We start from the raw sequence: 11,880 nt of genomic DNA on the forward strand, positions 1-11,880 counted from the left end.
CTCAGCCACCACGTGCGTAACGGAGGTGGCCCAATTCCTCTACTTTGAGAAGTTTTGCTATTCAGCTCAATGGTGGTTTATTTATAAACAACAGAAATTTTATAATGAAATATCCAAGTCTGAACCATGACATGTAATTTTTAAGCATATGTTGCCTGCATTTATTCCCCAATTGTCTCATCAAAAGACATCCTCCAAATCAAGGATGGTCTTTCCTTATCTTTCTCTTGTAACTCATCTCTTGCCTTGTACAAGTACCAGACATATTAAAGATGCTCGATAAATACATGGACATAACAAGTCATCTTCCATATTTACATTTATCTTTCTTCTGAAAGGTGACACTTTTTTTTAATAGATGAGGAAACAAAGACAAACAAAAAAAGCTACTGTTCCCAGAGCCCTCAGCTGGTGGGAGAATGGAAACATTTCCTTGTCCCTGGAGTACAGGCTTCACGATGTTCTCAACTGCTCTCTGAAAAACGACTCCAGGCACAGAACAAAATCTGATGAACCTGCTTTAGCATAAGACTTTATTTCCCTCTAATGGCCAGTCCCGCAAACCACGTCTATGAAATGACTGAATTTTTATTTCTGAAGGAAATGGCCCTAGATGTGCTCAGTGTAAACTTTAATAATGCGTGAGGCTTTTTTCGGATCAAATATCCCAGGTGAAGAAGACCAATTTATAGACATTTAATTGCCTCTCAAATACTATTTCTGAGGTCAAAAACACTTTAACCTTCTAAAGCACAAGAAAAGGAAAACAAATTCTTAAACACAAAATAACACATCATTTCATAAACCCAGGGGGAAAAAAACCTCAGGCACCTTTGCAGATACCTTATTTGACAAGTTACAGCCGCAAGGGAATTTTTGTGGCTGTTTAGCAAGCAGCTGGAAGGAAGAATAGTAAATGAAGAGAGATATTTGCATCTGTTGGCACGTCCACTACACAGCTTCCTGGGTAGTCACACTGCAAGGTTTGCAGGATCCACTCTGAACTCCACCTCTGAGGGTCTCAGCTGTCATCTTTTATTACAAATCCACATCTCAGGCCAAACGTTTGCAGTTTGCAGCCTGATCACGTGAAACCCAGGGAAGTGGGCAATCAGACACCATAGGCAAAAATAAAGTAAATTAGAAATAAAGGGCTGCCTCTCAACCCCAAGAGGATGAATCATTGTCTTGTTAAATTCTCTCTTTCCCAGGAAGCCAGAGTGCCCACAATTTCTCCATTAGCCCCAATTTCTCACCCCCTGTTTTCCAAAGTTAACCTAATACAATTCCCAGATCTGCTGCTGAGATTTCTGAAATCCTGCTCTTTCTGGGCGGGGATAAGCAAGAACAGAACAGAGTGAAAATGGTCAAGAGACCACCACCAGAAATAAATTACCATTTTGGTGCTTAGAAATATTACATCCTAAATATGGTCCAAGAGAGGCCTCTGCTGGTCAGAAAGGATGTGGGGAGGAGGTTGGGAGCATCCCTGAGTCTGCGGACATCTTCCTCCTCATGCAAATGTCATATCAGCACAAATTCCTGGAGAGACCTGTTTAGAGTCATCTGTCAAGCACGGGTGAACCCACCGCCCCGGACACACCTCACACACGGCTCTGTTCTCTTGCCGGGGGGCATACACTTCCACGATCTCATCTGAACTTCCCAACAAGCCCACAAAGGCAGTCCTTACATGCTCCTTTCAGGGAGGAGAAAATCAAAGTTCACAGGAATTGGAGGAGTTATTTGAACTGGAACAATGGCCTTTAGCTAGAACTCTTCCCATCGGTTTCCTGGCCTCTCAGGTGATAAGCTGATTTTCTTTTTTCTCTTAGCCTCATAGAAAGAAACGAAACCAAGAGATTAAATGCTGGGTGCAGAGCTGATGCTCAATAAATACTGGTTAATCAACGTAGCTCCATTGATTTGAAATCTCATTTCTCAGCCTATTGATAAAGCACACACAGGTGCTCTGTGGAAAGCAGGAAGCACCTGCCAGAGGAGGGAGGGAGGGCTGTAGGGAGAAGAAGCCTCCCCAGCAACCTCTGGGCAGGGCGATTGGCTGGGAGCCTGGGATGTGGACGCCAGTCGGCCAGAGGCACATGCTACACAATCACTGCATCCTTTACACGGGTCACGTACTTCTGTGCTCCACCTGTCTGGGGAAGGAGGAGACTCACTAAAATCTAGTTTTTGCATTTGATTTTGAATTTCCTGAATTCTCCATGAAATGCATTTCATCCGAGTTAGCTTCTGAGAAAACTTAGTCACTTCTTTCGGCTCGATTTTCTGCCACTCACCTCTCTCTTGGGTCACAGCGCAGAGGAGAAAGCTGCCTGAGGAAAGCCGTCCATCACCCTATGATGGACAAGAGGGAGGAAAAATATACATTCATCTATTTCCAATGTGCGGGGTGGGGGTGGGGGAGAGACATCTGTTTCCTTTCTAGGAAACATTTCTCCCACAGAACAACCAAAACACAGCTGGCAGGGCTCAGGGGCTCGGCTGCCAGCCGGGTCCTGAAGTTGGGATGCCGAATTAGTGGTGGCGGCATCTCCACAGCAGGGGGCGACCCCGGACAAGCCTTCACTGCAAAACACCGGCCTCCTCCTCACTTCCTGCCAGAAACCAGATTCACACTCAGAAAATTCGCAGTGGTCCTCTCAGTGGATTTTAGCATCCTACGAAAAAAGAGCCGTGTTGACTCATTCCGTAAATAATCCCTCTCTCGGCCGAGGGCGAGCATCATCTCACTGACCCTCACACTCTCTCTTGCGCATCTGTCTCAGGGGCAGCCAGGGTCGGGCGTGGTGGTTCAGACCTGGCCTCCACCAGCTGGTGCCCACCACGGCCAGGACACCAACCGGGAAGATCTCTGGAAAGCTAACCTAGAAAGCTAGGCTTAGACAGCATCTAAGGAGCCATTCATACTGAGCAAAGACCATCGATGTGCACTTACACCCACTAAGATCCTTTCTCGTCTGAAACGCACATATCTGAGACGGCCGTTCCCAGTACAAGAGACTTGGGTTCCAGGCCCTTTTCCAAGAGCTCTTGTCATCCTCGTCACCTGCTTTCTCCTCTCTGCGGGCCCAGTGCATCCTGTGCAGGGACCGGAGCCAACAACCTCGCTTAGCTCCCCTCCTGAGACTGGTTCGCTGGCCACTGAGAATGCATTAAATCCCTCCCACGGGGCAGGTACCCAGGGCATGGGTGCCGCCTGAGGCAAATACTGGACAGCTGTTGGCCCCAACTTTTCCTCCTTCTTCCCTGACAGTCATCTCTCACTATCCGCTGGGAACTGGTTCCAAAATCCGAAGGTGCTCCAGTCTCATATATGAAATGGCCTAGTATTCGCATGTAACCTAAGCACATCCTCCCTTACGCTTTAAACCATCTCTAGGTGACTTATAACTCCTAATACGATATAAGTGCTATGTAAATAATTGTAAATACAATGTAAATGCTATGTAAATAGTTGTCCGCATGCAGCAAATTCAAGTGTTGCTTTTTGGAACTTTCTGGAATTTTTTTTCTTTAATTCTTAGATCCATGGTTGGTTGAATTCAATCCATCCACGGATGCAGAGGACCAGCCGTATACCTAGGCCACCCTTCACAGCCTTCCAAGCAGTCAGGACCGAGTTCTAGCCAAGTGTGCCCTGTGCCCTCTCCAGACCTGGCCTTGGAACCAGTCTGGTCTCTTCCACAGCAGATGGAAGATGGTAGAGCCTGGGATGGAAGGATCCCTGAGTCACCACACAGAGGAAAGCTGCCCATCAATCAGATAACTTGGCTCCGTACTTTATGAAACTTCTGTGTTAAATGTTTAAGATTGGGGTGACCTGTTGCAGCAGCTACAATTACCTTACCTCCTGCTGCCTCTACCTTGGGCACTGGGTGACTCAGAAACACTCTGTGGGAGGAACACAAGCCCGTGAGCCATCCTGCATTCACCCAGCGTGCCAAAGGTGCAGAGAGGCAGACCAAAATCTTGGAAAGGAGGATGATAGCCACACGATTTTCACCGTTTTTTACCTTTTGGATACAGTCTGAGATTTTTTTCCCCTCCCCTTAGATGACCAGAAAAGATCGTCAGGACTTCCCCGGTGGCGCAGTGGTTAAGAACCTGCCCGCCAATGCAGGGGACACGGGTTCGAGCCCTGGGCTGGGAAGATCCCACATGCCACGGAGCAACTAAGCCCATGCGCCACAACTACTGAAGCTCCCACACCTAGAGCCCGTGCTCCGCAACAAGAGAAGCCACCACAGTGAGAAGCCCACGCACCGCAACGAAGAGTAGCCCCCACTCTCCACAACTAGACAAAGTCCCATGCGCGGCAAGAAAGACCCAACGCAGCCAAAAATGAATAAATAAATGATTTTTTTGAAAAAAGAAAGAAAAGATCTTCAAAGGCTTCAAAACCTAAGTTCTGAACCAGGGGAGAAGTACAGTGGCCCGTGAGAGCAAAGAGAAGAGGAGGGTCACCCCCTGTGCGTGTTCTGACAAGGTGGCCACCGTCATGCTGACACAGCCAACCACGCTCCAGAATGCTTGAAGCCTCTTCTGCAACCTTGCTCTCACAGCGAGGGGTCACAGCAGATGACCCCACGTCTGTCCACGCAGCCTCTGCCATCTCTCAGCAGAGTGGGGAGCTGGTGAGTCATCCTCATCGCCCCCTTTCATGAGGTCCGCATCTCTCTTCCATGGCAGCTCTCCCCGGGACAAGCAGGTCTCTCCGGCTCTGACCATTTTCATTTATGGAAACCTGTGCTCAGGCAGGTAGAGGATGGACAGGCCTGATAAACCAGCCCCTACTGAGGTTAAAAGGACACCCATCACTGGTGGATTCCTATCCATGTAAGAACACTAAGGAATCATCTAGTCCGGGCCCTCATCCCTTAGAGAAGGAAACTGAGGCCCAAAGGAAGGGAGTGACCTGCCAAGAAATGATGCACATGGGGGCAGAACCCACGTGTCTTATCCTTGACTCCACACCTCTCCCCCTCTCTTGGCCTCCATCACTCTGAATGGATTTTACAGTTTTCCATGGAAAAAACTTCAAGGCTCTGATTCTCTGAGAGTGGGATTTGGGACATCAGCAGAGAGGCCAAAGCAGCCCTTCCCAGTGCCACCCAAACACAGGCACCATCTGTAAACCCAAACCCAATCATGGACTCATAAGACTCATAGGAGAACAGGGCCCAGTTTTCTCTGGGGCCATGGCTGGGAGGGAGTCGCCGCTCAGGCCTCATCACCTTCCTTTCCTAGCTGTCATCTGGGAGCCCTGCGTGGGCACACCTACCAATATTTGTTAATTTCATTTCCTTTCTTCACTCAACATTATCAAGGCTCACATCGGGGTATTGAGGGGCCTATGGAACTTATTTTTAAAATAGCAATGAAGCCCCTAGAGAATTCTTATGTCTTTAAGACTGTGGCCAACCTTGGAAGTCCACCAGAACTGCATGCTGCAAGGGACAAGAACCAGATTTGGCCCTGAATACTTCAGGAATATCAGGCACAAAAATCACACTTACTGAGCACTTGCTATGGGCCAGACGTCAACCCAAATACTGAAGGAAGGGGTCTGAGTCATGGTTCGCAGTTATCGATGGATCAAGGAGCAACTGAGAGAGAGACAGAGACAGAGAGTGGGAGAGAGATTTACTGCAGGGGTTAAAAGCAGGTACATTTGGGCTTCCCTGGTGGCGCAGTGGTTGAGAGCCTGCCAATGCAGGGGACACGGGTTCGTTCCCTGGTCCTGGAAGATCATTCATTCAAAGAGCTTTATGCCAAAACCAATTTTGGATGATTTTTTTTAAAGTTTTAACCAATGCTTTGACACTCTGTAGATAGATCAAGGAGGATGTCATTCCCCATCCCAGCTGATATTTCACTGTCAAAGTCATCTTTAGAACAGTTAAAAGTGCCCACTGGTTCCCTGGGTGCCTTGGTTCACTTTTTTTTTTTTTACTACTTGCTGGCATGGAGGGCAGTTCCTCTTCCTCGGCGCTGGGGGTTTGGGGACCAGAGGTTCTCCATCCGTTCTGGGGGGACACCCAGTGGCTCTTCCTCGCCGGAAGAGGAGCAGGCTTACCCCGTCTTTCTGCTGCACTGTGTCTTCCGCATGGCAGCTGAAGGCAGCACGGAAGCTCTAACAGACTCACGCTCCAACTGGACAGCACCCGGACCGAAACCAGGGCGAGCGGAGGAGATCAGAGGGGCTCCCCTGAGAGGTGAGACTGTTGTGTCTCTAGGGTGCCCCCCCCAGCATCAGCACAGACCACAAGGCTGGAACACCCGCAGCATTCCACATCTGCTCCCCTGGGACATGAAGCTCCCCCCTCAGGGCAGCCCGCACTGTATGACTGTCTCAAGGACACAGAGCCGGGACTGGAACCCATGTGGCAACTCTAGGCCTGTCAGCAGCAGCCAGAGTGCCCCGCTCTGCTCAGTGAGGACAGCCACCCAGCCAACAGCCCAGCGACAGTAAAGCAAGCCAGCGGCCACCCTTCATCCTGTGCACCTCACACCCACATGCAATAACAACCCAAGATGCCCCCCAAAAGACCCCAAAGTGTTTAGTCATATTTCCTGCATTTGTGGTTTCTCCTTTAACACAGTAAAGTAGGAAGTGTGATATGGCAACGCAATCAGCATTAATTTTATTAAAGGGGTTTGGAGAAGTTAAACTAATATCCCTCTATGGATGACGTGCGTAACAGATGCCCTTTTTGAATAAGCAGAAAAACAAACCAAAACAAACAACAACAAACCGTCAAAATAATTCACCCGAAAACATTAAAATATTCATGAGCTCTGTAAATCCGAACAACGTGCTTTTCAAGCCCATACTGCGGTAAAATAAGACAATAGAACTAGAGTGCGACAAACTCATGGACCTGAGGCTCGCCGGTTAATCCTTGGAGCTTCCATCCGCATTTGAACGCCAAGTGCAGGGTTCCCCAGAAGGCTTCATCTACATTAAATCCCTGCTGCGCTGCACCGGAGCCTCTCGGGAAGTCGGTCTGTCCCGCCAGCTCACCTTTCTGTGGGTCGATGTTCTCGGTCCTGGTCGCCGCGCTCCCGGGGCGGGACGCCGGCCGCTCACACCCACTCGGACTTGCTGGGGCCCGGGAGCGCGGCGCTTGACGCGCAGGGGCGCTCCTCCCACCCCGGGGCCGCTGCTCCCGGCCCAGCCCCGCGCGGCTGGTCGCTGGCTGAGGACAGCGCGTCGCTCTCGTCCGGGTGCCCCGGCTCGGTGGGCTCCGCTGCGGGGCTGTACGCGCCCTGCCCTCCAGTCCGCAGGCCCCGGCGAGCGCGCGCCCCACGTCCCTCGTGCGCCCCGTGTCCCTCCCGCGCCGCACTCCCCGCCCCTTGACATGGCCTCCTCCGGGCCCCGCCGTGTCGCCTGCGCGTCTCCCAGCGCACGCTGCAGACCAGGTCGGCGACACTGAGCAACAAGGACAGCGCGCAGACCGCCCAGACGAAAAGCATCAGGATGGACTTCTCCGTGGGCCGAGAGACGTAACAGTCCACCACACTGGTGCAAGGAGGGTGCGTGCACGAGAATCTCTTGGGGACCAAGAATCCGAAGAGGAGGTAATGCAGGGCACCGAAAGCTGCCTCCGTCAGGGTCCGGAGGCAGAGGTGGACCACGTAGCCTGAGGAGAAGTCTGGCACCGGCAGGCAGCGCCTGGCCCCCGGGGTCCGTTCAGGGCCGTCGTGGTCCTCCGAGTCATCATCCAGCCAGCGGGATCCACGTGCCGCCAGCTCGGCTCCTTTGTGCAGCACGTAGACACTGAAGACCGCGGATGGAAGGAGAACAGACACACTCTGGATCAGCCAGAACCGCAGGTGGGACACGGGGGCGAAGATGTCGTAGCAAACGTTGGCGCATCCGGGCTGCAGAGTATTGCACACGAACCTCTCCTGCTCATCCTGGTAGACCGGCGACCCGGCCAGGATGAGCACCCCCATCCTCAGCAGCACCATGAAGATAAGCCAGATCTTCCCTGGAAAGAGGAAACCGGAAGGGCACCATCACAGCCATACAAACACATCTCCTCCCAGCAACAGTTTTAAACCTTTACTGGTGCTGAGCCTGGAGAACGAAGTGTGTACGCATGTGTTTTAGTCACAGCAACAGTATCAGCCTGTTAGCTCATTGGACGAATGTCTAATGAGCACTTACAAGGTGTCGGACAGTGTGTTCAACGAGGCACACCTCGGAGATACGGCGGGTTCAGGTCCAGACCACCCCCCAAAAAGCGAGTCACACGGATCTTTTGGTTTCCCAGTGCATATAAAAGCTATGTGTCCACTATACCTTGGTCTATTAAGCGTGCAATAGCATGATAAAAAACAATGCACATACCTTAAGTAAAAAATACTTCGCTGCTAAAAATTGCTAACCATCCTCTGAGCCTTCAGCCACTGGTGGTAGTAACATCAAAAATCACCGATCACAGCTCATCAGAATAAACGTAATAACAATGAAAAAGTTGGAAATATTGTGAGAATTACCAAAATGTGACACACAGACATGAAGTGAGCCAATGCTGTAGGAAAAATGGCGCCAATACACTTGCTTGAGGCAGGGTTGCCACAAACCTTCAACTGTTAAAAAAAAAAAAATGCAGTATCTGAGAAGCACCATAAAACGAGGTATGCCTGTACGTGTTTGTAAAATGCTTTGAAATCGGCAGATTTAAAGAAGCATGGATACTAAAATGTTTAATCTAGGTCGGCTAGTTCAGAGTTTGGGCTGAAAGTTCTAGAAAGAAAATTGGGTGGATGTAAATAAAGTCTTCCTCGTAAAAAGAGTGAACTTTTTCAAGGATGTTAGTGCATTCCTATAACTGTGTATAGCAAATACAAGCTACTAATTTCAGTGAGTTTTCTCTGTGGTAAGAGTCCACACGATCTTAATGTAATTGTGGGCTCTGTAGCCCTTTCATGTTGCTCTGTAGCCCTTGAAATCGAATTGCTTGAAGAACATTCAGTTTTTTAGACTCTTCAATAATTCAGAACTCCTTCCCCCCTATTCCAGCTATTATGAATTGAAGTTTGTCTTTCTTCAATTTATCATGAATGAATGAGGCTAACATAGAAATCAAAATAAACTTCCAAGTCCTATTTTCATTTCATGAGTCAACTATTTTGGAGTGTGTTGAAGACCCAGTCAAAATAATTTGTGAATATTCTGTTTTGTGATGAGATACAGAAATCATCACCTGACATCAGAAAAACTAAACTCTCATATAAATGAAGGCAGTTCAACTCAAGGACTGTGTGACCATTACGTGATAAAGTCACTAACTCAAACTTTTAAAACCAAGTTGGCTTCGTCTAAAAAGCAATGAGGAAGAAAAATATCAACCACTTCACAGACATATTTTAATCCTTTTCTCAACCCCCTTTACTAGGATACCCATACCTCTCTGAAAAGTTAACTTGGCTGCACCAAAATCAGAAAATGTATTACTTTCTTTGTCAAAAAAATAAAAATTAACTAAAATTGGGATTTGGTTTAAAGTGCACAGAGAACTTACTAATCTTTACAAATGGAGCTTCAAGGATAAACCCTAAAAAGATGAACAAGAAAGCTTACTCAAGGCATGAGTTTCTCTAACTTTGACTGTATTGTTCCTTTTCCTGGTAACGTAGCCAGAGAAGAGTTACACAAAAATACCCCTCCCATCTGCTCAGCCCCCGAATGTCAACAAAAAGACTCCCCTTGAGAGAAACATCGCTCACTCCCAAGACATCCTTAAAGGATGGGGGAGCCTCCTTAAATAATGGAGAATTAGAGGAAAGCTTGAGCCCTGGCTCCCTGTCCTCCAGGGATATGCAGGCCTTACTCATGGGGGAGGGCCAGGAAAAGTGACCCAAGGCAGAACCAGTGTTCTGCAGGGCTTGGCGCTACTCACCCACCATGGTCACGTTGCAGTTTAGGGTGATGACAAGGAACCCCAGCAGGTCCAGCTGGCCCATGCTTTCAGGGGGTCACAGACTCAAGGTGGCTAGAGACTTCCAGAGCCTGTGTTCTCCAAGGAGGTGGGAAATCTTTGCAGGAAAAAATGTATCTTAGCTACAAAAGACTCCCAGGTGAGAGCTGGAGATACAAAAGGGAAGATTCAAGCCCAGGAGCACAACGTCGTTCTTCTGTCTCCAGTGGAGACGGTCCCGAGCTGTGTGAGGCAAAGCCTTCCTGACAACTGCAGTGACCAGACGCCAGAAGCAGCCGTCTCTCATCGTGGCTATTCTTACCCTCTTGGGACATTCCAGGCCCTAGGCAGTGCTCACGTGTCTCCACCAGGAGAGCTGATGCTTCAGGATATAAGAGAAGCAATGACGTTCATCCCAAGAAAGAAAAGTTCTGTTAACCAGCCAAGTCTCTATTGAAAAGGCGTTTCCTCCTTGAAAACATTTCCACACCCACTTCTTCACTGCTGAAAGAAGCACTAAAATGTCCATATTTCATCTCTTCTATGAAGCGTAACCCCCTATAACTCGAGCCCCAGAGGATCTTGTCCTCAACTCTGAATTCCTATACCACGGGCGCCAGCAGGAATCTCCACCTGGGATGCGTGCCCCAGCGTTAGGCTGTGACACAGTCATTCCGTAGCTGCCTCCTGTCTGGCTTAGTGACGAGAGCCCTTCACTCAGAGACAAAGGACCTGGATGCAAAACTGGGGGCAGCCACCCGGTCACCAGGAGTCACTGAATCTCCCGACAGCCTTGCCTTGCAGTGGGGTTTGTGGGAGACAGACATGAAATGATGGTGTTAAGAGCACCTAGCATGCAGAGGGTGTGCAAAACTCGAATCAGTGGCATTTCCATCCCTAGCTGGCCCCAAAGACCTTCATAGATGATGTCCTCCTTTTGTATCTCCCGGCCCCACTGAGCCCAGGGCTGGTGCCATTGAATCAGCTTAACAAATGTCCATTAAATTTGTCATAAAATATCACCATCTGGACCTGCTGACATCAATCACAGTTGTATCAAAATCCTCTCGTGGCTGCCACCTTTCTATCTGGGAAGAGCCCATCCTGCAAGGCTGGGGGTCTATCCTCAGACTGGAATTTGTGAACTTTAAAAGGAATGATTTCAATTTTCCATGAAAGCTATTCTTGATATCCTACCTTTTCTCCATTTCTGATCTATTCTTGACTTTAGTAATAACCCTAGAAAGAGTCCCCAAGGAAGAGTACAACAAAGATGCTTTCATCTTCGTGCACAGGACACGTTTCCACCCACAGAAAACATTTTGACCCCCTTGAAAGGAAAAGTAGTTTTGCTATATTTTAGTCAAACGCTTTGACACGAACAGTGAAATTTAGAGAGACTGTAGTCACATTAAAATTTTGAAGTACTTGTTTCAAGGGTTCAAGTATAAAATAAAGGAAAATATCTTCACTTCCTGATAGACCGTTCAGGTTATTGGCTTAAAAATGGAAAGACCAGGAAAGCAATGACTGAATTTTGCTGTATGATATAAATAGCCTATTCTGCATGGGGATTGAATTAGAATGTTGAGACCTTGAGCAAATCACTAGGGCTTTTCATGCCTCAGTTTTCTCATCAGTGAAGTAGAAAAAAAAAATGTGCCTTTTACCTAGACAGAGTGGCTGTGACATGCAAAGTGAGATCATAGGCATGAAAATGGTTTAAAAATATAAAGAATTCCGCATGGGAGTGGCTGGTGGTGCATCTCAGGGTCTGCTCCTCTGGGTTCCCGCCCTCAGCCTTTCCTTTTGCTCCCACAGCATCTTCTGGCTGCCTGTCCCCTCCCCCTCCTTCATCACTTTGCCCTTCCTCCTCTAAGTCTACCTGGTCCCCATTCTGTCTCTCTTCCTCTCTCTCCTTTGTTTC

General features: G+C 48.6%; 1 protein-coding gene across 1 annotated transcript; it reads right to left on the bottom strand.

Annotated features, from left to right (window-relative positions):
• Positions 1 to 7,110: 7,110 nt before the first annotated feature.
• Positions 7,111 to 9,999, bottom strand: GJD4 (gap junction protein delta 4; the record flags this gene model as incomplete). The annotated part of the gene is made up of 2 exons (XM_081228223.1): positions 7,111 to 8,018; positions 9,936 to 9,999. 2 exons carry the CDS (start codon positions 9,997 to 9,999, stop codon positions 7,111 to 7,113), a joined length of 972 nt encoding a protein of 323 aa, XP_081084349.1.
• Positions 10,000 to 11,880: the final 1,881 nt, after the last annotated feature.

Source organism: Mesoplodon bidens (assembly GCF_964165515.1).
Source record: "Mesoplodon bidens genome assembly, chromosome: 3".
In the NCBI taxonomy this organism is placed as follows: domain Eukaryota; kingdom Metazoa; phylum Chordata; class Mammalia; order Artiodactyla; family Ziphiidae; genus Mesoplodon; species Mesoplodon bidens.